Source organism: Haemorhous mexicanus, chromosome 11 (genome assembly GCF_027477595.1).
Source record: "Haemorhous mexicanus isolate bHaeMex1 chromosome 11, bHaeMex1.pri, whole genome shotgun sequence".
Classification (NCBI taxonomy): domain Eukaryota; kingdom Metazoa; phylum Chordata; class Aves; order Passeriformes; family Fringillidae; genus Haemorhous; species Haemorhous mexicanus.
Window position 1 is genome coordinate 10,560,023 of NC_082351.1, and position 25,842 is coordinate 10,585,864.

Here is a 25,842-nt window from a genome sequence, read left to right on the forward strand (position 1 = left end):
TGTTTTCTTTTGTGGTGTATCACTACACTAGCTTCATTAAAATTGGTATTAGTAAAATAAACTAAACTGCTGTGTTATCAGAGGGAAATGCCAAAGAAGGTAAAAAATTAGATACACCCTAAAATGTCAAAGCCAAAACACTTGCCCAGTGATGAATACTTTCAGCTTCAGTAGGAAAAACTCCTCTTGTATCAGGAATTCATGCTCTTACTTGTTTCTAGATTTATCTTCACCTTGGCATTATTGTACAATTCGCTTTTTGTGAACAGAGTGTTTTTATTTTTCATTACTGGCCTGCACTTTCCAGTGTTCATAATTTGTAATTTCTTGCATATGACATCCTAACACTCCCCAGCAGCATCAGATCAACCATCAGAACCAGGCAAGGACTTCTTGGTCCAAAGAAGCTGAGGAAGAGGGACTTGTGAGGGGAGTGTGCATTGGGCAGTCCTGGGCAGACACCACTGTGCAAACACAAACCCCTTCAGTGACCTCCTGACAAAAAATAAAATGAGAGTTCATCATTCCAGAGCAGCTCCAGTAGAACTGATCACATAGTTTGGGTAATCTGACCCCTCTGCATTTTAAAAAGTGAGAATTAAGTAGTTACTAAGAGGGTTATATGTAGAAAACATTGTTTTTACTGACTTTTCCTTTTGAGGTCTTTTTGTTCATAACCAAGTCATAATGCAAACTCATTAATTTTGCATTTGGAAAAGTGATTAAATGAAAACATGAAAGACCAAAGTGTCCTTTTCCTGCTATTATCTATCCCATTATATATTGCCATCCTAATACTGATGATAACTTATTTGGGGCCCCGTCCTGCTCCCATAATACACAGTGGGAAAAATTCCCAAATGCCAACCCTGAAATTTTATTTCATTTTTTTAGTGTCAGTTTGTGATGATACTGTAATTTAATCTGATCACTGTCTGTCAAATATTATGTTCAGTTTATGATCACACAAAATACCAAAGCAAATTAAGTAATTTGCTCACTATTTAAGAGAGTATCAAGCTCAACCTGAGTCAGTCACCAGAGATTAATATGACATTTCAGGCTTCATCTGCAGAAGGTGTAATTGGACCTTTTTTCTTTAAAGCTTCAGATCAAAAAGATTTTTTTTCTGTGCTAAAATGTCAATAGCAGTGTGGGTCTGTGTGCAGTGGTGCAGGTTTGGGATTGATTTAGGTAGGCAGCTTTGCAAGATTGCTTCCATGATCTGTGATATTTGGATATTTATGGTGTTTTTTTTAATGAAGCTTTCCTTGATTATATTTTGATGACTTTATTAAAGATTGTTGAAATATACAGAGAATTTCTAATGAGGCAGTTGTCTTCCCTTAGAAGCAGATTTTCCATCTATTTGATTTAAGTTCTTAGAAAGTTTAGATATCACAGCCAGTTTTACAAATACTCTGCTTGTTGAAGTTTAATAAGGAGATCTGGGTTTTTTTATTAATTTAATGCATAAATTTAGTAATAATCCTTTTTACATTTAAAAAATTCTTTGTTGCAAAATATATCGATATCCTGGAAGGGCAGTAATTTATCCATACATAACTTGCACATAGTTGAGCAAACCATTATTTTTACCTTACTTCCCCCTAGTGATGCCTTTATATGAAAGAAGAAAGTAATAGAGAACACAATTAGTATTTTAATAATGGTCTGATTTTTTAAAAGTACGACCTCTTGTTGCTTTTCTTTACACCAATAAGTTTGCATAATATATTTTCAGAATCATATTTTCAGAATCAGCTCCTTTCTTTTCCTTTCCCTTTCCTCAAGTTTTATCTTGAGTAGCAGCAGCCTGGATCTGAGTAGGTGGAGTGTGGCACTGAGTGTGGCTGGTGCCTCCACAGCATGCTGGAGCAGCTCTGGGTGGCACTGTGCTCACTGCTGCTCTGAGTGACAGGAATTATTGAAAGGTGCCTCTTTAAAAGGAGGATATTTTAGGCAAGAGGGTAAGACTCATCACTGGGATCCAACATCCAAAATCCCATTTTTTCTGGTGCTATAAATGTTTTTAAAGGCACTCCAATTTTGGAAGAAGCTGCTGAGAGTTTGTCATTGTCCAAGCAAGCACAGAACATTGGTCCTTTAAGCTTTGCTGCCTGCTCTGCAAAGTGTGGGACCATTTAGGCTCTCAGGAAAGTTTCTTCAAAATCAGAGAGAGAGAATAAAAGGAGAAAGGTGAGATGTCCCTCACAGCACACAGAGTTTGGCCCTGTGAACAAGGAGCTGTGTGAGCCTCTCTGCTCCCTGTAGCTCCCGAGGGCTGCACAGATCTGTCCCAAAAGGATCCATCAAATCCTGATCCCTTTGTCCATGCCTGGTCCTGTTCCCTCAGCTCAGGTGTGGGGACAGAGCTCAAGAGCTGCCTCCCATGCCCTGCTGGGGCTAAGAAATTTGTGTGTCCCTTTGTCCTCCAGAGCTCATCACTGAGTCCCCTCAGTGAGTTCAGTTTGCAGTGAGGGAGCTCCTGCTGTGGTGTCAGACACAATTACCTGACCCTGCTTGGATTCCAGTGGTGGAGCCATTCATCTTCCAAAAGGGCAGAGCAGAAAATGACCTTGAAAGGCTAGTTTGGCCCCAAAGCTTTGTTCTTGAGTTTTAGGTGGGCTTCCTGCTATGATTTCATGCAACTTGTGAAAATTGATGGCTAACGTTTTTTGGCCTACATAGGAGCAGATCTTTTATTTTGTATTTGCTTTCCATTGAAGCTTTTAAACGTGTTTTATACCAGCAATTTTTATTATGAATCAGCCAACGTGAACAGACGAGAGGATGGTTTAATAAGGGAATTAATGTTTTATTCAGGACATATATTGAGTTGAAAGATGTTAATTTTCATTTAGAAATTAAAAAATGTTCTTAATTTTGCTTATGGTTAAGCTAACTTTTTAAATATTTTATTTGATTTTAATATTTAATGTTCTTAATTTCTTAAAGCCAAAGCCAACTGAAACAGTCACAACTGATGAGTCTGGGGTAAGATCAGTGAAGTGACCCCAGTGGTTTTACCTATACTTGAGTTTATTCTTTTTACCATGTCTTTTTTCCACCAAGTTTTTCTGTATTTTTCATTCCTGTCTGACTGCAAAGGTGTTATGCAGTGGTTTGCATTCATTGTCAGTGTTCTATTGGAGTCTATTACAAACAAACCCAACATGATCCTATTAACAAACCAGAAAACTTGGAAATGCATGTGGTGTGTGAAGCATTTCTACAGGTCCTGTGTTTTCAGCATGTAATTTTTCCTTTCATACCATGGTTATCAAGGTGAACAGGCTCTCGAGATACATTTCCAAATCTTACCTCTTCCACCTTTGCATTTGATGTTGTTTTTCTGGAAGTGTTGCATGTTGGAGTTTGTATTTGGTTTGACTTCTCCCGATGCTCTTCAGAACTCTGAGGACAGCGCTCGGATCTCCATCACTTTTTTCCGTCTCTTCCGTGTGATGAGGTTGGTGAAGCTGCTGAGCAGAGGAGAGGGAATCAGAACATTACTCTGGACATTTATCAAGTCATTTCAGGTTAGCACAAGTTACTTAAATTTGCTTTGTAATTACAGCCATTTTTACACCAAATTTTAGGAAGCAATACCCTGTAGAACACACAAATATTTTTTAAGTTAATGTTATCAATAATGACATATTTAAATATATTTGCATACCAATGCCAAAATTATTTTCACCAATTACTTCTGGGAGTCTGAGGGTCATTCTTTGTCACTTAATATTAGCTGTTACTGTGAGGTTTCGATGGTACTTCCAGAAAAATATTTGGCATATTTAAAAGAGATGTGATAGGTTTGACATACATAGATCTCATGCTTCCACACATTTTTATTAGATGACTGCAAAAGAAGAATTTAACACATATTTTACATAAAACCAATTTCATAGGTGAAATAGACACATGAATCATTGCTCCTGGAAACTGATGAATGTGAAGTTAATGAAACTCTGTAACTGTATAGAACAAAGTATCTTTGTGTTGTCAGAATCAGTAATGAAAGTAAAATTAAAACACTAAAGATAATCCTTCCCTCTGGATTGCTGGAAGAAGTAATTTGAAATACAATGAAGCTGCTGTACATTGCATGCAGCAGAGTATTAAGAGTAACAGGTAATAACATTTTAAGCACTTGCATAGGAAGAAAAACCTTGGAAAAGGATGTATTGACCAGAGAAATGACTTTTGCAAATTGAAATTGAAATAGAAATGATGGTGTGAGATTAATCAAAGACAATGCACCTGTCCCTTTCTAGGCCCTGCCTTACGTTGCCCTCCTGATAGCCATGCTGTTCTTCATCTATGCTGTCATTGGAATGCAGGTAATTAGAGATTGGTTTAGCACTAAAACCAGTACACATCTGTCTGAGACTTGTTTCTTAAGTTGCTTATTGAAACATTCCTTTGATAGTGGTGCTATGTATAAGGCAGAGCTTTCAGAGTAATGGAAAAATCTTTATTTGGCTCTGATTTTCTTGATCAGGAAACTCCAAAAGACGCAGGAGAAGAACTTGGTGTGCTGCTTTTTTTTTTTCCTTGTTTATGTGATATATTTACTGCACTTATATATATATATATATAAAATTAAAAATCTAAAATGCAATGAAAGTGTTTTTGTGAAGTTTCATGCATCCTGAAGGAAGTTTAGACTGCAAGGCCTACAGCCTCTGACAGCACAGGTCACTGGAATGAGAGTCAAAATTCTGGTTTATTGTAGGTGTTTGGAAAAGTGGCCATGAGGGACAACAATCAAATAAACAGAAACAACAATTTTCAGACTTTCCCCCAAGCTGTGCTTCTTCTCTTCAGGTGAGCAAACCTCAACTCTCACTCAGTGCATCCATTTCACTGATCTATGAAAAATGTGCAAAATGTGTTTACAGGTGAGAATCAGTTCAGCCCAGCGAGCTCCTCCTGTTTGTGGCTGTGTGCTGAGTGTCCTTTGGCACAGGGGGCTCTGAGGGGCTGATACAGACCTGAACTCCTCAGAGCTCCTGTGAAACTCCTCCTCTGGGCAGCATTCAGGCAGAGCCCAAACCTGCACCCAGACATCAACCTGCCTGAGCATGGGGAGAGCTGCAGAAGGCTCTGCCCTTACTGCTGGTATCTTTAGAAGTGCAGCTTGTGTGGTAATTTGAAGAAAGGAAAAGTTATTGCAAACATAAAGAAATAAACTGTTCTTTGCATTTGCTGAAGGGTGTAACTTGCAGAAGGGAAATACCAGATGAGCCATAGGAGAAGCTTCCTGATGGTGAAGGCAGTGAAATCTTTGTGGTGGTGGTGGTGGGGGGGAGTTATGGGATTTTCATGACTGGAGAATTTAAGAAGAAGGCAAACACTTGCCAGGAGTGTTTCAAAATGTCCTGGAGCAAGGAGAAAACGACACGGGACAGGGATGCCTCTGAAGGTGACAACCTTGAGCTGTCTCTTGCCTGAGATTCTGTAATTCAGCTCCTGTGCTTTGTTACTCACCTGGCTGGAAAAACTGGCAGGACATTGCTGGCACCAAAGGCATCACCCACTGACATCTAAGTCACTTTGTGCCTTTGACACCAGGTAATGAACACAGCCAAAGATGTCATAATTATGTAATTGTCATTGAAAAATTTGAAATTGTGGGACTGTACACAGGCTTTATGGAACTGTGAAAAAAAAGCAATAGCAGAAATTAGAGAGAGGCATTTCTTCAAACACAGGGGAAAGTTCATCTTTTACAAATATGTACTTTGAAATTTGAGGACTGATTTTCATACACAACACTGCTTTTGTACACAGTAACTCCACTGCAATAAGTGTTTAACTTGTAAATCACAGTTTGGGGTTACAGTTTTTACATGCAAGCCTTAGTACATTACTCTATCTTATAAAATGTGTCTGCAATGTCAGATTATGCCTGTCAGTTCTAAAATTTACTCTACACTTTAATTAGTTCCTTCTCTGACATGTTCATAGTCTGTCTTCACATTTGTGATTGTATACAATGTGTACAGAGTGTAACAAATGAATTCATTTCTAATCCATTTGATCAAATAATGCTGAATTTATCTCTGTGGTGTTTTGAAGGTGTGCAACTGGAGAAGCCTGGCAGGAAATCATGCTGGCATGTTTGCCTGGAAAGCGCTGTGATCCAGAATCTGATTATAATCCTGGGGAAGAATACACATGTGGAAGCAACTTTGCCATCATTTATTTTATCAGTTTTTACATGCTCTGTGCATTCTTGGTGAGTTTAGCTTGTGCTTATTAACAGCAATGAGCTTTGGCATTTTGGGTTTCTTCTGAATGAAGAGTAGAGTGAATGACTGAAAATCCCATATCCAGAATATTTTGGCAAGGTTATGCTTTTCCATACAGAGTCTTAAAACCTATATTTTCTACCAATTTTTTATAGTCAGAGTGGTAAAATACTGGCACAGGTTGCCCAGAGGGGTGGTAGATGACCCCCATCCCTGGGAATATCCAAAGTTAGGTTGGAGAGCCTGAGCAGCCTGATCCAGCTGAAGCTGTCCTTGCTTGTTGCAGGGAATTGGTGTACATGACCTTTAGAGGTCCTTTCCAACCCAAACTGTTCTGTGATTGTAAATTCCCATGTGTGAGGGTTTCTTCTGACTGCACATGTGTGCAGGGTAGTGGGCTGAATAAGCTGAGTTAGCAGTCTTTTCATAGCTGTTATTTCATGCATTTCTCAGTGGTACCATTAAATATTCATTAATAATGGAGCTGCAACTCCCATGACTGAGCAGTAGTGCTGTTTGTTTTGTTTAAACTTTGCAGAATTTGGATTTGCATCTCTACAAATGTCCTCATGTGTGGCACATGAGAAATGAACAGTAATCTTTCACCCTAATCTGTGGCAGAAATGGATTATTTGCTGTGAAATAATCATTGAAATATGTTTTTGCTCATTGCAGGTGTCTGGTATAAGCTGATTGATTTGTCCTATTCACAGTAATTGTTTCCTTGCAAAAGGAGAGTGGTCCAACAAAGTTCTGTGAACTGATGTAAACAGATGTTCTGTTGCTCTGTATCACTTTCTATGTTAACAAAATGTATTGTCATGAGATTGAATCCTATTGCTGAGAGACACATGATGTCATAATGTGTGAATTGGATCCATTCTCCAGTTTGATGTAGTGGGATCTGGTAAATTCAGGAAGAGAAACAAAACTGTGTTGTAGCCTATGTCAAAAAATAGACTACTCTAAAATACCAAGTTCTTGTTATGTCATTATTTGACAGACTTCCATTTAGTAAATGCAAATATTTTCAGTGATATTTGATGATATTTGCCAAAAACTATTGATTTACTTGAGTTCTTCAGCTCCTACATATTAAATTGATAAAAATTCAAAACAATCAAGAAAGATTGTTCTTAATTACTTTTTTTTTTTTTTTAGATTATAAACTTATTTGTGGCTGTGATTATGGATAATTTTGATTATTTGACACGTGACTGGTCTATTCTGGGCCCCCATCATTTGGATGAATTCAAAAGAATATGGTCAGAATATGACCCTGAAGCAAAGTAAGTTAGATCCTTTCTCTGACATAATTTATGTGGTAAAAAGGAGCAGAGCAGGGTGTATATTCTGGGAGTGGATGTTTGTTCACTGATGGGTGTTGTTCCAGGGGAAGGATAAAGCACCTCGACGTGGTGACGTTGCTGAGACGGATTCAGCCACCGCTTGGTTTTGGCAAGCTGTGCCCTCACCGAGTGGCCTGCAAGGTGGGTTCCCCCTGATTCTGTCTGACTGCAAGGTGATAATCCAGGCTGGAGTGAATAACAGTGTGCAACAATGTGTAGCAGCAAGTGAGAAGACAGAAAATTAATGGGAATTTAAAATATTATAAATTCTTTCAGACAAAATGTGTAATTTTGATGAGGATTAATGGCATTTTAATGTAAAAGTTGCAAAGCAATACAAAGGAGCTGAATGATTGTTACATTATTTGATGGCTTCAGAATTATAGACATTGAGATTTTAGCAATTTCACTGGGAATAAGATCAAACCTGTTAATTGAAGGATTGATGCAAAGTGCTGTCATTTGGATTCCTTGTATATCTCTTTTATAAACAGGTAAAGTTGACATGTAAACCTCTGGGCTGGAATTCAATGTCACAAGGAATACTTGAGGCAAACCTCTATCTGTCTATAGGCTAACATCAATTATTCATTGAGTAATGCTTTTAGACTAGAATAGAAGAAAATCCTAGTCAGACATTAGGAAAAGATTTGATAGATGAAATTGTGTCCTTTTGGCAGTCAGGGTCACAGCAATGCTGCTCTAGAAGGAGAACTCTGGTGTAAGGATGGACTGAACCAAAGAGAAAAGCCCCTTTCACAGCAGTTCTGAGTTGTTGGCATAACATCAGTGAGGAATGAATGGGCTGGGACAGTTCAGACCTGGTGCTCTGGTTCTTTATGGAGCATGAGGAACCCCTGGGGAGCCTGGGACACGACTGCAGCTGGAGTGCGTGCCCTCAAATAACTGCTTTTGTCCTCAGTACTGGCACAGGGGGACTCAGAAAAAACTGGGCCTCAGTGCTGGAAAGTTAGCTCATTAAATAGCTCAAGAAATCTTCTGTACAGTTTTAACTTGTCTATAAGCATACGTGTCATTAAAATCAAAAAGAAGCTATGTTGTTCTTAATTACTGCATATTATACACAGGTAAGAGGGAAAACTCAACTTTGTTTTGAAGAACTTACATAATTTGTATTCCTCTCAGTAATACTATTCTTTGAACACATCAGCTTTTCAAAAATTAACATTACAGGAGTTTGTTTTTTTCCAAAGAAAGCAGCATCAACATTTGTTTTCCTTTTCTCATTTTCAGAGGTTAGTAGCCATGAACATGCCACTGAACAGTGATGGGACTGTCATGTTCAACGCTACTTTATTTGCTTTGGTTAGGACTGCTCTAAAGATAAAAACAGAAGGTAAGGTTCTTCACTGTAAAGCCTTCATTGCCCTTGTCAGAAAGCACAATGAGGAAAAGTTACAATTGATTTCTTTTGTTGGATGTGAGTAGGACTGGCCTTGGTCTCACTGGATCTGGTTTGCTTTTGGGTCGTGGATTGTTTTCACTGTTGGTAGGAATGATTTGCTAGAAAATGAAAGGAAAGGAATAGTGAGGCCACAGCCCAAGATACCTCAGAAATTATTCTGTGTTTTTGTCTGGTCAGATAAAAATGTGCAGCACTGGCATAGCAGGAGTTCTACTGCAAGAAATGAATGAATTTCCCTTCCTGCCCAAATAAGTGCTCCTTCCTCACGACCTTTTAGCTCAGTGCCTTGCATCTCACAGTGGTGCAACTTCTGCACACTTGAAAGCAACATTCCCAGTCTGGTCGAGGCCAGTTCTGACTGGGTTGAATGGATTTCTCTCATTTACATTAAAGAGGGAAAGGTTTTTAAAGATAGTGGGATGTTTCAAAGATCTTTCTACTTTTACACATTTTTCAAATTTTTTGGCCATCTTTTACTGCTTTCAGTTCTGGGTTCTGCTGGCAATAACAAACTTAGATTAAGGCCCCTCAGGCATTGCTGTGTGAGCAATGCAAGAGATGAAATATTGCTCAGTACTCAGTTGTTTGAACTTTCAAGTCTGTGCAACTGAGTAGTAACTGTGATTAAGCAAATAAAGGCTTAGCTCTGATTCGAGGAGGAAGTGGCTTGTGAAGAAAAAGTCATCACTTTTTGGACAGTTTAAGCAGGAATGACAGAGTGAGGCCAAGGTCTGGAAGTCACCTTTGAACTCTGCACTTCTCCAGAGCTGCCTTTGAAAGCACCAGGAATTTGCTGTTTTATGCCCTTTTTTCTCTTTAGTAGTCTGCTACATCACGTAGCGTGGGCTTGCCCCAAAGTATCTCTGTCACAGTCTTTAATTGTATTCACCAAATTAATATCCAAAGGATCATTCACTGCAGCTGATAACCATAATTACCATCCTCTGTTTTGCCATTCCTTGCCACAGGTAACCTGGAGCAAGCCAATGAAGAACTCAGAGCAGTCATAAAGAAAATATGGAAGAAAACGAGCATGAAATTGCTTGACCAAGTTGTCCCTCCCGCCGGCGGTCAGTCCGATAAACTCTGCCGTGTGCTGGTCTCTGTGCTTGTTGGTCTCTCTAGAGTGTCAGGAACCAAAGGAATAAAACTGCTAAATTTTGCAATTATATTGGGGTTTAAGGACAACAAAAAATAGCAGAATGAATATTGAGGCAATTATATCCTATTGCAATAGGCAACATATAGAGGACTGATAAGCGAAACTTGGATCAAAATGAGAGAGAAAGGAAAATGTTATGCTTATTTTCTTGCTTGAAAAAAAATACCTTATTAGACCTAAATATAGTCTTGATTTCAAATCATTCAGCAAAATAAACTAGCTTGATTTCAATGCATTGAGCAAAACACCATGTTTTGTACTATGCTACGTTATAGCTTATTTGCTTGTATATGTTGAATACTTCTGGGAGGAAAAAGGAATTAATTGCCAGCTTAAATTTTTTTTTGCTAAATTAATAAAGCAAGAAGTTAAATTATCTCAGTTATGCTAGTTTAAACCAGAGCCATTCCACAGATGATGGAAATGGTTCATATTTATGCTGATAAGACTGAGATATGAATGTGGCCCATTTAAAGAGATATCTGAATTCTAATGACACCAAAAATTTGTGAGAACTACAAGGCACGTTTATTAAATGTTCTTACGTGCCATAAAAAGACATGTCAATATCTCTCTTTGTAAATATATATATTCTGATATATATATTTAGCCTTTTTCAATATATACATTTTTGTTAATTCGCTGTAGTGTAGGTTTAGGTGACTGTTTTCTACTTGCTTTTTCAAGTTTTAAAGGTGCAGGATCTGTCTCACTGTCACTCATACCCAGGGTATATTTACCCAGACTTCTAATCCTCAAATCCAGTGTAATCTCCTGGTGTTTCTTGTAATTTATAGTACCTTGACAGTCTATGGCAGTTCCCAGGGCTGCTCAGACTCCAGCCCCTGGCCCTGGAAGGGGATGCTCAGTGCCAGGAGGACGAGCACTGCCTGCATTGCTCTTGGCATCACCAAGGAGCAACAACAGCTCTGTGGCTGGCAGAGCCAGCCTGTTGGTGGGGTGGCTGCTGGATAATAGTGGGGATGAAGCCAAAAATCTGGCTAAATTGACTCTCCAAGGGGGAACTGATACTGCACATTTAAAACAACTTTTGTGTTCTACTCTGTTGTTTTTAGCCTTACACCTGAGTGCTTGCATGGCATAGATGAATCGCTTTGTTATTGTTGTAACTATGTGCTTGAGCTTTTTCTGCAGCCTCTGTTCCTTTCAACTATGAGTCTTTCCGAATATTCTGAAGCAATTCTGTTTTAGGGTGGTGGCATGGAATTAGTGTTGCCTCTTGCCAACTTTATTCCCCTACATTTTTATTGAAATAGAGACGCATGCTTCAGAATAGCGAGCTCTGCCTGCCTAAATCGATCTGACAAAGAACCTGTACAGATTACATTCCTAGAACTAATCTCACCTAGTGGTTCACTCTTAACTTCAGCTTCATTTCATTGCTGAGTACAAGCTGTGTATTTATTTTCAGCTCTACTAAAATTCATTGCTGAATGTTTATTCTGCAAATGTAGCTCTTCAGTGTAGCTGGAAGGCTGAAAACCTGGATGTGCTCAACTGATAGGAAATAGGATGGCTTTGGCAACCCAGTATAAATGGGAATGTGTTGGGAATTCCTGCAGATTTATGAGTTTTCAATTCCAGTTTACTTTGCTACTTGGTGGACCTTGTTATGATTTACCTGAAAATTGAAAATATTGTAGACTACCTTAGACAAAAAGTGGAATACAGCTATTTTACATTCCTATGCCATAGGAGTGTAAAATAGCTTAGTGAACTGTAGAAATTAGTTTTGATGTTTAATAATCAACAGAAAATTGTCTATGAATTAACACCAGTGACAGCTGATGATAAACATTTCCCAAGAGATTGAAAATTCTCTTCAATATGAATCAAAAAACCATTCAAATTCAATAGGTTAAAATCATTCACACTTAAAATTATTGAGGTGCAGTTTATAGTAGTTTGCTCCAGTGTTACTTGTGCTGATATTACTGAATGCTGGGTCCTTTGTGTCTCATGACTATGTCTCCAGAACACTTATTTGCAGAGCAGAATGAAAATAATCCTTATAGCAGGTGTTTTTTTCCCCCTTGGATTATAAATAGATGCACTGGAGATAAACAGTTAATTCTTAGTACTGATTAAATAACTTATTATAACTCAGTGAGACTGTTAATAGTTAGCAACACATTTTCAGTACAGAAAGGTGCAAGTGCTTTACAAAAACGTAGAATGTCAGTCAAATGTTTGAGGAATGAATGAGACTAGAGAGTAAGAGAAATACGTAAAACTCACTAAGGACTCACAGATACTCTCTAAACTTCCCAGTCTCCACCTGCAAATCCATTTAATCCTGCCTAGTACCTTTTGCCTCTTCCAAGAGCTTCCTTTTGAAATGAGTGCTACTGCTGTCACTAACTGTAATTAGTGATTTGTCTGTTCTGTGGTCAGTTATGCTTAGCTGCCTTCCTGTAGCTGTCTGTACCTGGCTATATGTGTGTGACCCAGGAGAGAGAGTCCAGGATGGCTCCCCTTGGCCAGGCAGCAGCTCCTGTGTGCTCGTGTCTGCAGTGTGCTCGCCTGGCTGTGCCTGTGACATGCACAAGCACTGTGGGGACACAGCCAGCCTTTGGCACAGTCCAGCAAACTGGCAGTGCCTTTGTCTGATGTGCTTGTGACCAGTGGGTGCGTGCCCAGAGTGCTCAGTAAGGGCCCTTCATTTCTGCATCCTGGCGTGTCCCAGGTGCTGCCATCCCAGGCACAGTCAGTGGCAGGGCAGTGTGGCAGCCTGACTGAGCCATGCCACCACAGCAGTGTTTGTTACAGCCAGTCTGTCACCTCTGTCTGCTTGTTCTTTCTGGGAGCCATTTGCTAACTCACTGCCTTAAAAGCTCTGTTCAGGTACTTGGAATGAAGCAGGATGAGGGATGGGGAAAGGCTTACCTGGGGAGTTAAACCAGAGCCATGTTGCAGATCAGTGGATTTCTCTGAACTAGGGAACACAAGTTTGCATTACATGCTGTGTAAGAGATCTCATCCTAATACAATGCTCCATTAGCCTCCTGAAAAGCTGCAGAGGAAGATTACAGGTGAACCTCAAAGCAAATGTTCACAAAAAGTTTATTAATGAGATTCATGGAGTCAATGAGAAAGGTTTTTATTGCTGAGATAGAATCCATAGACTGGTGAGCTTTTCTTGTGAGGTGTTTCTGATATTTCCTGCTAGTTCCTCCTTTCCTGGCAGGAGCTGGGGGGCTCTGACCCTTGAGGGGTTGTCAGAGTTTGGCAGAGCAGGCTCTTTAATATCCTAAGATACTTCCTGCAACAGACTGGTCTCCCAACCAGTATCTTTTGAAGCAATTGTCATAACTATTTTTGTTTTGATATATTTAAAGACAAACTGCTGAGAGAAGACATTCTGGGTGCATTTTCACTGTAGTTAAAGCCTGTTGTGCTTTCTCACATGCATACAGCCCATTTCAGATATTATAAGGAGAGGAGCTGATTTTGCATGGTAGAGGTTTCATTTTGAGATAAATTTTATCAGAAGAGTGAAAATAGATTTAAAAAGTATTTTCCATGGAATGGATTCCCCACCCTCTTTGATGAGAGCAAGTCACTAAAAGAAAGTCAATTTAAATTACAAAAAGCAGTCATTACAGGTAAAAATAGTGCTACAAATACTATCCTCAGTGATAGGATAGTTTGCACATATTATTGATAAGATACATGGACACTTAATTTTAATCAAATGTTTTAAAAAAGCCCATAATTTCTAATACAGGTGTGTTAAAATGCATCTGGGCTTGTTAAATTTTCATGCTCAGTCAAGTCATGACTGGACAGAAAAACAGTTGATGCCTAAACCACACCAGCCCCTCTTTATGTGCTGCAGGAACCAGAAATCCTATTGCCAAAATCTACATCTGGATTCTGAAAAACATGGGGAGATCAAACAGTACAGCAGGAAGGAGAGTGGAACTTCATGTCAGATTACTCTAGGGAAAAAAAGTGTGTGACAACAAAAGCAATGTTTTTGAATAGAAAACTATTTCAAGTTTTCTGGCAAGCATTAGTCCCTGAGAGATCAAACTTGCCCAGCTGAATGATTCAGTGGGCTCATGAACAGCCCCATTCATTCTCAACCTGCTCTGAACCAGGAGGTGTTGGTGTCCTCACATGGCACCTGCCTTTGGAAACTTTCAAATTTGGATTTTGTTCACAACAGTGACTCTGTAAAAGTGCTACATTTTACTGCCCTGACTGTTTGCCTGTTTGAATTGTATAAAATTAACTGATGGAAGTAATCTTCTTTCAGCATTACAGAACTGACACAATACATACACCAACAAACAAATTTGGTTCAGCAGGGACAGCAAAAGGCATAGTCACTCTTATGAACACCAGTGTATGACAGACATAGTAGAGTTAATTAAATCTATTTACTCAAAGTAACTAAAGCCAGTACTTCAGCTTCTGTGTATATACAAACATGTTCATGGTTTTGGGAGAAACTTATTAGGAGTACACAAGCCTTGGTAAAGTATTGAATTTTCTCTTTTGTTAGGATGAGTTCACTGAACTGACTGAACAAAGCTGCTTGCTGAAACATTGCTTTTGAGCCCCTGCCAGGCTCCATTGTTGGAAGCATAGTACCTGTTGCACCCATCACATTTCCCCCAAATCAGATGTGAGTGTACAGGCTATTGATAAATGTGCTGACTTGGGAGAGATCTGTCTGGTCTGTTCATTTAGATGATGAGGTAACCGTGGGGAAGTTCTATGCCACCTTCCTGATACAGGACTACTTTAGGAAATTCAAGAAACGCAAAGAACAAGGACTGGTGGGGAAATATCCTGCGAAGAACACCACCATTGCCCTGCAGGTGATTGTTTTCTGTTTTTAACTAACCATTTTGTGAGCTTACTTGAAATAGCAGGTAGATGAATATTGATGATTGTGCAGTGCTGCCAGGATTTTATTTAGCTGGGACACTTTTGGCCCTTTTTCGTCAGAAAAGTAAAAGCTAATCCTGCTGTTCTGTCTATAACAAGGTAAGTGCAAAAACTTATTCTCTATGGATTACTCAAACAGTAGCAATAGTTATGAAATTTCTTAGCAAGTCTAGCAGGTAAATCACAGTCTAAAGTTGCTGATTGCATATTGGATAAATAAAGCTCTGAGCTATCATTTATGTTCTTTGTTTTGCTTTAACTGTTCAATTTCTTGTGTACCTGAAATGCTACAAGCCACTTCTCAGGGAACTTCCTGCTGTGCATTACCTCATAGTAAATAGATTTTTATACAGTATCATTTTTCTTAGTTCTCATTTTTCTTTTTCTTTTCCACTTAGGGTTAATTATCTTCCTTTTTTTTTTATTATTTGCAAATTCTGAATTTTTCATCCATGAATTTATATCATAGGAGGTATTAACATACTGCATTAATGTCACACACTTCTGTCTATCTCTTAAAATGAGCTATCACATGGAAACAAGGACCATAGATTTGGCCTCCTGTCTCTCAACAGGCCTGCAGCAAGCAGTCCATAGAGAACATGTGATCCAAAGAGCAAATTCTGACAACTTCTTTCCACTGGTGCCTTTGTACAATGAACTTTGAAACAGGCAAATGGAAAGCTGTTCTCAAATAATTCCAGACATCATACACTGCACCATTTTTATTGGATTGGGACTTTGTGAATTTCAGTTAAAGATTAGCAGTTTGCTACAAACTGTAAATATATTTGTTTCTGAGAGTTTTTTATTCTGATGCCAAAATTTAGGACTGTGTTTAGAAAATCCCTTCCTAAAAGAGGAGAACTGTGTTAACTTGATTCAGATGCTGTTTGTTAAAACCCTGTTGGTTTGCACTTCAGTTTAGCAAAATGATCTTTGCTGTGTTAAGTGAGGGATGTGTTTCATTCCCATCTCCTAAGAAAGTCTCTGCTGGCAGCTCTGACTGCCACTGTGTTCCAAATCACCACAAGCGCAAGAGATGCAACAGGCAGGGGAAGATTCTCCCCAGTCCTGGCTATGGGTGTGTGCCCACATGGCTTGCCAGGGATGTGTGAACTGTTTTTGCATACAGGAGAGAAGAGAAAATTATTGGTAATGGAACTGATAAAAAGGCTGTGAACAGTTTAGAGGGCAGTGAAAGATGTTGGATTTTTAGACAGGACTTTTCAGACTTCTTTATTGCAGAAGCATTTGAGCTTAAGGAGGTCAGAGTTGGTCTTGAGCCTCAGTGTTGCAGGTTTCCACTTGTGTTTTTGAAGTTGCACACATAACATTGTAGACAGAACCACTGAGCTGTAAATGTGAGTGTGCTCTCTTGTTTATTGTCAGACTCTGCTTCCTTTTCAATGACTGAGGGCAAGATGGAACTGGAAAGACTCTGCTCTTCCTCTCTCATTAGGCAAATATTTTTCAATTAAATAAAAAAAAGACCATGAGTCTCTACTAGAAATCTGTAAAGAACTATGGGATTTGAGGCATGGTTTTTTTCCTGATTAAAACAAAGGCATGAAAATGACCCAGGCCAGTAGATGGGAAGATTATTGCTTTCTTTTTTCTCACCTTCCTCTTTTCTGCTTGTGTCTTTCTAACAAATCAGTAGGAGCTCAGCTTGATTGACCAAATAAAAATGGAAATACTGTTTCAAAGAGACCTGAAACCTGAGGTTGGGAAAAAAAAAGCCCAGTCAGGCATATAAATGAATAATATAATTTTAAACTGGAAGCTGCAGCATGTCAAATTCTAAGTCCTAATGCTGTGCTTGTTAGAACAATTGCTTATATGAGGATACAGCTTTAAAACAGAGCTGGATATCATGCTGCAAAATCCTTAAGCAAACCAGCAGATAAAAGCAAAGTCACCTGTTCCAATTTGTGTCAAAAGCCATAGGCTCTTGTACTTTTGCTGATACCTGTGACTTTCTCTTGGGGTGAATGAACAGGTTAATTAGTGAAGGACGTGGTTCCCAAGGATCTGGTAAACCCTGCAGTTCCTGCACTATCCAGCCTGGCTTTCTTTATCTCCCATCTCTTGCAAGGGAGGAAGAAAACCACCTGCTATTCTCTTCAGCTGTTCACAGTCCCTTCCTAACCTTCAGAGCTGCAGTAAAAGCATCCCTTGGAACCCCACAGTTTGTCTTCTGCAGACCCAGGGGAATTCATGCCCCTATGAGGGCTGGGCAAAAAGAGGCTCTGAAATGATGGGTGACCAGTTTGAGTCAGCTGTTCATGCTGTTTTTGTGGTGTTACACATGCCCTGAAGTCACCAACAAAAAGGGTTTCCACTGCCTTTCTTGTGCTATTGACTGATACTTGTGCAGTGACCACAAATATATTTTCTGGGTCAGAAAAGGATGTCTTTGTGTAATGATGGAAACTTGTATTGAGCCAAACAGTGGTCACATTGCTAGTAAAATAGGTGTTAAGTGAAGCATGAGCAATTTTAATTACTTTTATCTAGCACAGAGAGGGAATGAACTAATTCTACACTATTTTTCCTATGGAAAACACTTACTGTAACATCTGTATATAGATGTGTTATATTTGTAACACATCTATATTTCAAATTTATTTATGTGTAGCCCTCTTTGTTAATATAATACACACAAATAAAAGTCAAAGGATATTTTCTTTCACATCCCAGGTACATAAAAGCACTGATTTATTGACCTGACCCTGATTTTGGAAATGTTTCAGATTAAACTAATTATGCTGTTTTTCTCTCTGCAAATGTTACAACTACTATTAACCCTGCAGTAAACAGTGATAGAAAATGGAAAAAGCCACACCCTCTGGTAGCCATCAGTTGAGGGGTTAATTTGTTGCTCAAGTTCCATTTAATTGTGCTCTGATGTGCCTGTGGTGCTCCCAGAAGGGCTCAGCTCTGGCAGCCTGGGCTGGCAGGGAGCTCCGAGCCTTTGTGCAGCTGCAGTGCTGGGAGCTGACTCTGCCAGGATGGAGAACTCTGGGCAATCAAGGCTTGACTACTATGTCTCCTATGTCCACTGCTATAGTGTAGGTCATTCAGCTATTTCTCTGCATGCTTTTTTCCTTTCTGAAGTAGTTCTGTCATTGTATTCTGTTCTTGCTAACCTCTGTTTATGTTTATGTTAAAGCGTCAGTGTAGCTCTGAGGTTTTTTACTCTTTGTGGTTTTCTCTGCTCTAAAATAAGCAGATAATAAAAACATGTTCTTTACCTATAAATCTAATGATTTACAGGAAGGTTTTTAGAGTCATTCCAGGCTTCCAGGATTGTGAAGCTCTGAAAACATAAACATTTAGAATTAGTGTTTGTGCTTTTTTCCAGTTCTAGTGAGTTTATATGGCAATATACATAACTATACATCACTGTTGTAAAGTCTGGGAAGCAAAGTTTGCCAGTGTCTTCCAGTTCCTGGTACCACTCTAGGACAGCTCAAAAAAGGGAGCACTGGAAACAGTGTAGATGACAATGATATTATTTAAATAAGGGTAGTGTGCTTGCACTTCTTAAACTAAGCTTAAACTACATCAGCATGTCGGTTGGACCATACCTTAAAATGGTTGTGGACTGAATTTAGGTACAGGGGAAATGATTTTTTGTAGTTCCAGTATTTATAAGCATTTTACTTTTTTTTTTTTTGAAAGTCATGACTGGAGTCTTGCATTAGACACAGATTTCTTAATAGAAGACATGTATTTAAAATGGTGTTACTCTTTTATGCATGCTGTAGATGTGGGAAGTTGATTTAAAATCTGTTTGGCATTTTTTAAAAGCAGTCTTTTCAAAATGTTTACATGTTTAACTTCCAAATGTTTTGATGGTTTGGTGTGAGGTGCCTTTCAAGCCTCTTAAGGCAAATCTCTAAATAACCTGTCTAGGGGTAGTTATTGGTCATATGGTGTCTTTTCTCACTGAGGATGAGGAACTCCTACATTTCTGTTATTTCTGCTTTTGAAAACACATCTGTATCATCTCAATGGTGTGTCAGAGACAGGAGCATCAGTCATTGTCTCTTGAGACGCTGTTTAGGACCCAGCACTGATTTATCAGTGCCTTGTGCCATCCAGAAAACACTGCAGGTGCTGTTGTGCCTTCAGAGCACAGCTGCACAGAATTACCATGTTCATCTGCAGTCGTTCTGGGCATTTATGGGAAAGCCTAATTAAAGACATGCTTGGGTTTCTCGTGTAATTATGCTGCTCAGCACTCTATGTGTCACTGCTTTGCTGAGTAACCTTTGGACTGATGCTTCTCATCTTTCTCTCACCTACAAGGAATAAAAGATGAAGCAAGAAAGGAATCAAAAATTAAATTTTGGATAAACCAAGTGTCTGAACAAGAAATAACTTCTTTTGCCAACTTCTAGTGAAATCTGTAGAGTTAGGGCCATGCTCAAGGACTGTGAGGAAGCAATCCCTCTGTAACACTCAAATTTGATTTTTTTAAAAAGTCATTATAACATGATGCTTCAGGAATGTATCCCATCTTGAATCTCTGTATGTAATAAAATCTTATGAAGTTCTGTGTAGGGTAATAACCATCTCCTAATGACTTGAGCAGTCCTAGTGAAAAAGAAACAAGTACACCTCTGGCAAGGGTAGACAATTCACTGCCCAGGCTTTCTTTTTTGAAAAGCCCCATCTGCTCAGCTTTTGTTTCTATCTCTGGTTTAAATGTAGCAGTTTTTAGAACCTCACAAAGGGAGGACATGGAGTGCTGCCATTGCTCTCTTGTGTGTTACACTGTCACCAGGGTTCTGGCTGGGTAGACTAAAATGTGCAATATTATGGAGGGAATGTGTATCTGAAGGACACTTCCCTGTAAACCAAAGAGGTGTGAGGAAGGTTGGTTTCATGTTTGTGTGCACTCTTTTGTTTCAGAGATCTTTGGTTTTGAAGTGCTTGAATGTAAAGTGAAATGTTTGATCAGTCCATGCTGCCTCAGTCTTTGCAGAAGACATTAAGATTCATTAAGGTTCAAAGAAGGGATTTTCCTATTGACATAAAAGTACCAATTCCTGTGTTTTTATGTCAGGTAGCTGACTGGTCTAATGAAGAATTGTCCTATCAGCATGAGCATTTGTATCATGATGTGGTGTTCCCCATAAAATATTTCTTGGATTATTTATGATGCTGTTGGATTGCACCAGGTAAGATGAGACAGCAAGTGGGAGTAGTCATTTTAAGGAGAGAGCTCACAAAGTTGTTGTAGGTCATTCATTAGAGCAAATAAACTGAGGAATATTTTAATTCTGTAGATTGGTGTTGCTTGAGAGCTTCAGTGCTGGCTGTGAGTGAATGAATCTGCTGGGTTCAGTTTAATAAAGATCACCTTTGCATATGGTGATCCAGGTTTCTTTCTTCCACTGCTGTGGAAATGCAAGAGGTCTGTTACTTGGGAATGAGTTTTACTGGAGAGAGATGAGATGATAAAGGCTGCCTGCTTTCTCTGGGGTAAAGGAGAGGTAATTCACCCAGAAGTAAGCCAGATGGCAGTTGGAAATGTAATCAAAATTAAATTACTGTTCAGTGTGTTGCTGTCAAACACGTGGCTTTTCTCAGCTTCCAGGCATATATCTGTGGGGCTTTGCCACAATTTGGAAGACAGGAGTATGAGCTAGTAGATTGTGTCAGAGTTAAATTTTGTCTGGTGCTGCTCTCTGACAGTGCTGTGTTCACAGAAGGGCTCAGCTCTGGCAGCCTGGGCTGGCAGAGAACTCAGAGCTTTTGTGCAGTTGTAGAGCAGCACACTCAGGCAGGGTTGGGAGATGGGCTTCTCCACCAGGAATAACTCTGGACAATCCAGACTTTGCTGTGTCTCTTATTATGTGTATCCTATTATTAAATGTTCAGTGCTGTAGTGTAGGTCTATTCAGGTATTTTTCTGGATGCTAATTACATTATTTTGGCAGTTTTCAAATTGTATTCTGTTCATACTAAACTCAGTTTATTTTTATGTTAAAGTGCCAGTTGAAGTTTTTTGTTCTTTTTAGTTCTCTTTGCTCTTAAGTCAGCAGGTAGTGAGTGTGAAATACAAGTGGCTCTTCTAGATAATAGTCAAATAACCAAAATATAATAGCAGTCCTCTAGTACATAAATACTGCATTTGTCTCTGCTGAATCAGTAGAAGCCTCTGGTCTTCCACTTGAATAGGTGTACCTTAAAGTGTTAATTTTGCTTTCCTTTAGCACCTTGCAAAATGATGACATTAGCCAGAACCTTGCTGGGGTTCTGACCATGCAATTAGCATAAGAAGTGGGAGAAAGCACAATGTATTCATGAAATGAGTATTGTATATTAACTCACTAGTAAATGATTCTTAGAGCCTTGTTCAATTCTGGCATAACTCTCAAAGTTCATTCCTGAGGAAGAAAACTGAATTGCCAAATAGATGTAGATGATGTGATTAGTCAGGCACCTTTTACAGAAGGGAAATACAGGAGGGAGTGAAACCTGAAGTGGAACCTGTGGTAAATCTACACCATTAAGGTTCAAAGCTTTTTGGTCCATCCCTTTCCAGGTTCTGATTGCCCACCCTGCAGAAATGCCATTTTTCTCCCCAGCAAAGCAGCTGTTTCTGTTTTGAGCAGTTCTGAGTGTGCTCGTGGAGTGTGTGAGGAAACAGCATGAATGAGACCAAGCCATGTTTGGGGTCCTCCAGGGTCTCTTGGCTCCTTCTGCAGCTCTGAAACACAAAATTCTCTGCACATCCTGGTGCTACCTCAGGGCAAGTAACATGCAATGTCAGTGTTGTGCTGGGACAGCCCTCACATCTCCTTCAAAAATGTTAAAAAAAGAATGTCAGGTTTTTAGATCATAACCAAAAATTGCTGTGCAGGATTTTTAGTAGTGTGTAAGTGTAATGGTAGTAAAGGGTTAAACACACACATCTTGGATTTCTTCTGAACCTGAGGAGATGAAAGAAGTTGCTGGGGAGAATGAGATTGTGATTCTTGCTTGGGATCATAGCAGAGTTAAACCAGGAGGAATGTCTCCTTTTTGAAGTAAGGCCTGCACAAACCACTGAGCTCTTGGTGTGGGGTGTGATGTCTCTCTCCTCCCTGATGTGCAGATCTGTCCTGGACAGTGCCAGCTTTATCCCTGTTCTTAAAGGTTGCTTGTGGTAGCAAACTTGAGAGGAATGTGAACTGGTGTACGCTGAGTCTCTGCTGCTGTAACTCAATGGTTTTCTATCCTAAACTAAAGCTTTAAACCAAATATCTGCAAATCACAGTGCAGTGCAGATGAGCTGGAATTATTTCACTGCTTTCTTTTCCGTCTGAGCTCTGCTAAAATTGCTGTTGCTATAGCAAAGATCTCCTTGTGTTTCCTTTGTTGACACAGGCTGCAAACATGTTTTGAACATTAAATATACATCTCATTGAAATGCATTTTATTGTAGTTCCTGCTGATTACTTCCACTTTTTAATAAGATTAATTGTTCTTCTATAGGGGCCCATAAACATCAGTGGTGTTTTAGTCAGTATCTACACTGTGATGCTAAAGACATGATCACCTCAGTACTACCAGGGTGGTACTGGAATATATAAACTTTTTATTACTAACAGTAAAAGAACTCACAGCAGAATGCATCCTCTGCGGATGTCAGGATACAAAAACTGTTAATTGTCTTTTAAAATAATTTTGACACCAGTAATTAAAGAGCAAAAAAGAATTTGCATTCCTAATGTATTATGGTGTTGTCATTGATTTAGGCAGGACTAAGGACACTTCATGATATTGGCCCAGAAATACGCCGAGCTATTTCCTGTGACTTGCAAGATGATGAACCAGAGGAAAACAATCCAGAGGAGGAGGAAGATGTTTATAAAGTAATGTCAGAACACGACCATGTGAATTGTTTTTTGTATTATATGAGAGTAAAAATGACATTGTCCTTGAATATGATATAACATAGCAATACTTTTAAACCCCTCAAATCAGAAAATAGAAATATTTTTTAAATAAGTATATTTTATGTACAAATCTATAAAAATGGTAGTATCAGGACACTTGCTTTTCTTCATAAGTTTAGGAAGCAGTTCCTGCAGGGTTCTTCTCTTGCCCCTAATTCTTTCTCATTAATTCTTTTTTTTTCCTTAAGCAAATCCTATTAAAAAGTATGAACCTTGCCATCTCAAATTTTGATAGTGGCAAGGTTGAAACTGGTTTTAACCTCTGCAATGGTAGATAGGAAGAAGAGAATGAAAGTCTATGAAAACAAACCACAACAGACATGGAGCTGTGTATTTAAAATGAATACATGGGGTTACACAGAGATCAACTAAATCAAATGCCATTTCCAATCCCATGAGGGAGATCAATAAGAATCAATCAGAAAAAAGGATTAGGTTTCCTCTTTATGCTATTTAGTCCTAAATGGTGAACATGTAAATTTGGTGTTATAATCAGAGGCAGTCTGCAAACCATTTGTCAGCCAGCAAGAAAACTTTTTTTCCCAAGCATTTCAGAAGAAGCAGATGTAAAATCATGCTTCTGCAGGAATTACAGCAGAAGCCCCATAGCTTGCTGCTGTCCTTTGCAAAAAGGAGGATGTGGCACTGGAGACAGTGCCTCAGCTGCCATCAGTAGATGCATTTCTCTGCCAACCATCATTACCTCCTGTCTTCTCTAGATTGAGCTGCAACTCAGACTGCTGTCATCCAGGACCCACACCTGGCTAGACAGGGAGGCTCCCTAACCTGGGTCAGGTGTCCAAGACAGCTGCATGTCATAGCCATACCTTAGCACCTCATCCTCTCTTTCACCATCCATCACACCCTCAGGGCTGATAAACAGAAACTCTTTCTTGTACCTCTGCGAGAAGAAAGAATGGAAGCACTGGAGCTGAATGTTCCCTCCCTGGGATTTGCTTGCAAGCTGTTGCATGGCACTCCATCCTGTCTGAGTGACACCTGCTGCAAACCCCTGCCCTGGGAGAGCAGCACAGAACTCCACCAAAGCCTTCCCAAAAATTAAGCAAGCACATCTCTTTCTGAGGAAGCTGGTGCATGTTCATTTATGGGAATCTAGGTTTCTCCTGCGTAATAAAATGTGGAGAAAGCTGGATATGTCACTTTTACTTGTGTGGAAAAGAATAATGATCACAGCATACTGTTGATTTGACTCTGAAATACAATATTGTCATCACCACAATCACATCTCTGTCACTTCAGGAGATCCCATCTGAAGCATCATAAAATTAGAAAGAAAAATCACAGGTTACTTGAATTGCTACTTTTGTATGCATGTAGGAGAGAAAAGTAAGTTGTCACTGTCAAGAGTATGTTCTGTTAAGGTATCTGATATAATTTTTTCTTTCTATTCCCCTAAAACAGAGGAATGGTGCCCTCTTTGGCAACCACATAAACCACATTAGCAGTGACAGACGAGATTCATTTCAGCAAATCAACACCACGCACCGTCCCTTGCATGTCCAGCGGCCTTCAATTCCCTCTGCAAGTGATGCTGAGAAAAACATGTACCATCAGGCAGGAAACTCTGTGTACCACAACCATCATAACCACAACTCGGTAGGAAAGCACGTTCCAAACTCAACAAATGCCAATCTCAATAATGCCAACGTGTCCAAAGTCCATGGGAAACACCCAAGTTTTGGGAATCGTGAGCACCGGTCTGAGAACGGTTACCGCTCACACTCCAGGACTGACCACGAGAAGAGGAGAAGGCCAAGCAGCAGGAGGTAAACTTAAATGTACCTTTGTTTTTAAATAAATTTATGAATACACTATAGGAAATTTAAGCTAAGTGAAATTCATTTGAATCTTCATTTCTGTTGCCTACCGATGTATGAGGTATATTTAAAATGTAGCTCTGATGAATGGGAAATGCATAAAGCTTTACTGAGGTTTGAAAGTAGCAGTTGTCTTGAAAGTGAAATCATTAGTTACAGCACAGACATTGTAATCACCAAAGAATTTCTCTAAATGACTTGTTCTTAAAATATTTTTCTCATTTTTGTGGCCTACCTGGATAGAACACGCTACTATGAAACATATATTAGGTGAGTTGATATTGTTCTGACATAATTGAAGAGGATGGGGAGTTTTTCTTTTTTTTTTTCTTTTCTCTCTCCTTTCCTGTTTCTTTTCTAAACTAACTGTATAACATATAACAATGCTCATGCTCAGTAACTTAAGTGACAATTTTTAACTCTATTTTTTTACTGCCTTTTCTAAAAGGACAAACTTTTGGTAGAGTTCAAAATGATTTAAGCCCTTTTGAAAGTCCAGGCAGGTTTCTGCAGTTTTCAACAGGCTAAAGATCACACCTTACTGTAGCCCTTGTTAAAAATTGACTTACCAAGACTGGAAAAACCACTGGTGTTAGCTTTGATAAGTGTTAATGTGTACAGTTCCTTTTATGGGGAACCCAAAATCTTTCCTGATCTTCTGTCTAAATATTTTCTAAGGCACTTCTTAAAATATTGTTCTATTGTTTTAATTAAAGTGCATTGGTAAATGGATGGTCAGTGGTGGTTTTAATGTCTAGATTTGCATACCCATTTCAGATTTCTTTTTGAAAACCTCAGTGAGAACTTTGTATTTGAGCCATTTGGCAAACTTCAGGCATTGGAGAGAGGCTGTGTTTTTCCAAATGACAATGTATATCATATAAAAAGTCTTGAATGTATCTGATTTCACTGAGCATCTTTTTATTGCT

The 25,842-nt window shown here is 39.1% G+C and overlaps 1 protein-coding gene across 1 annotated transcript in view; it reads left to right on the forward strand.

Annotated features, from left to right (window-relative positions):
* The window catches only part of CACNA1D (calcium voltage-gated channel subunit alpha1 D), a 166,635-nt gene that overhangs the window by 131,850 nt on the left and 8,943 nt on the right, over positions 1-25,842 (forward strand). Inside the window, exons 31-42 of the mRNA XM_059856934.1 lie at positions 3,414-3,542; positions 4,281-4,346; positions 4,742-4,833; positions 6,088-6,247; positions 7,422-7,549; positions 7,654-7,750; positions 8,864-8,966; positions 10,004-10,105; positions 14,917-15,047; positions 22,875-22,991; positions 24,498-24,862; positions 25,157-25,183. Of these exons, the coding sequence (XP_059712917.1) occupies positions 3,414-3,542; positions 4,281-4,346; positions 4,742-4,833; positions 6,088-6,247; positions 7,422-7,549; positions 7,654-7,750; positions 8,864-8,966; positions 10,004-10,105; positions 14,917-15,047; positions 22,875-22,991; positions 24,498-24,862; positions 25,157-25,183 (1,517 nt within the window). The remainder of the gene's footprint in view (positions 1-3,413; positions 3,543-4,280; positions 4,347-4,741; positions 4,834-6,087; positions 6,248-7,421; positions 7,550-7,653; positions 7,751-8,863; positions 8,967-10,003; positions 10,106-14,916; positions 15,048-22,874; positions 22,992-24,497; positions 24,863-25,156; positions 25,184-25,842) is intronic.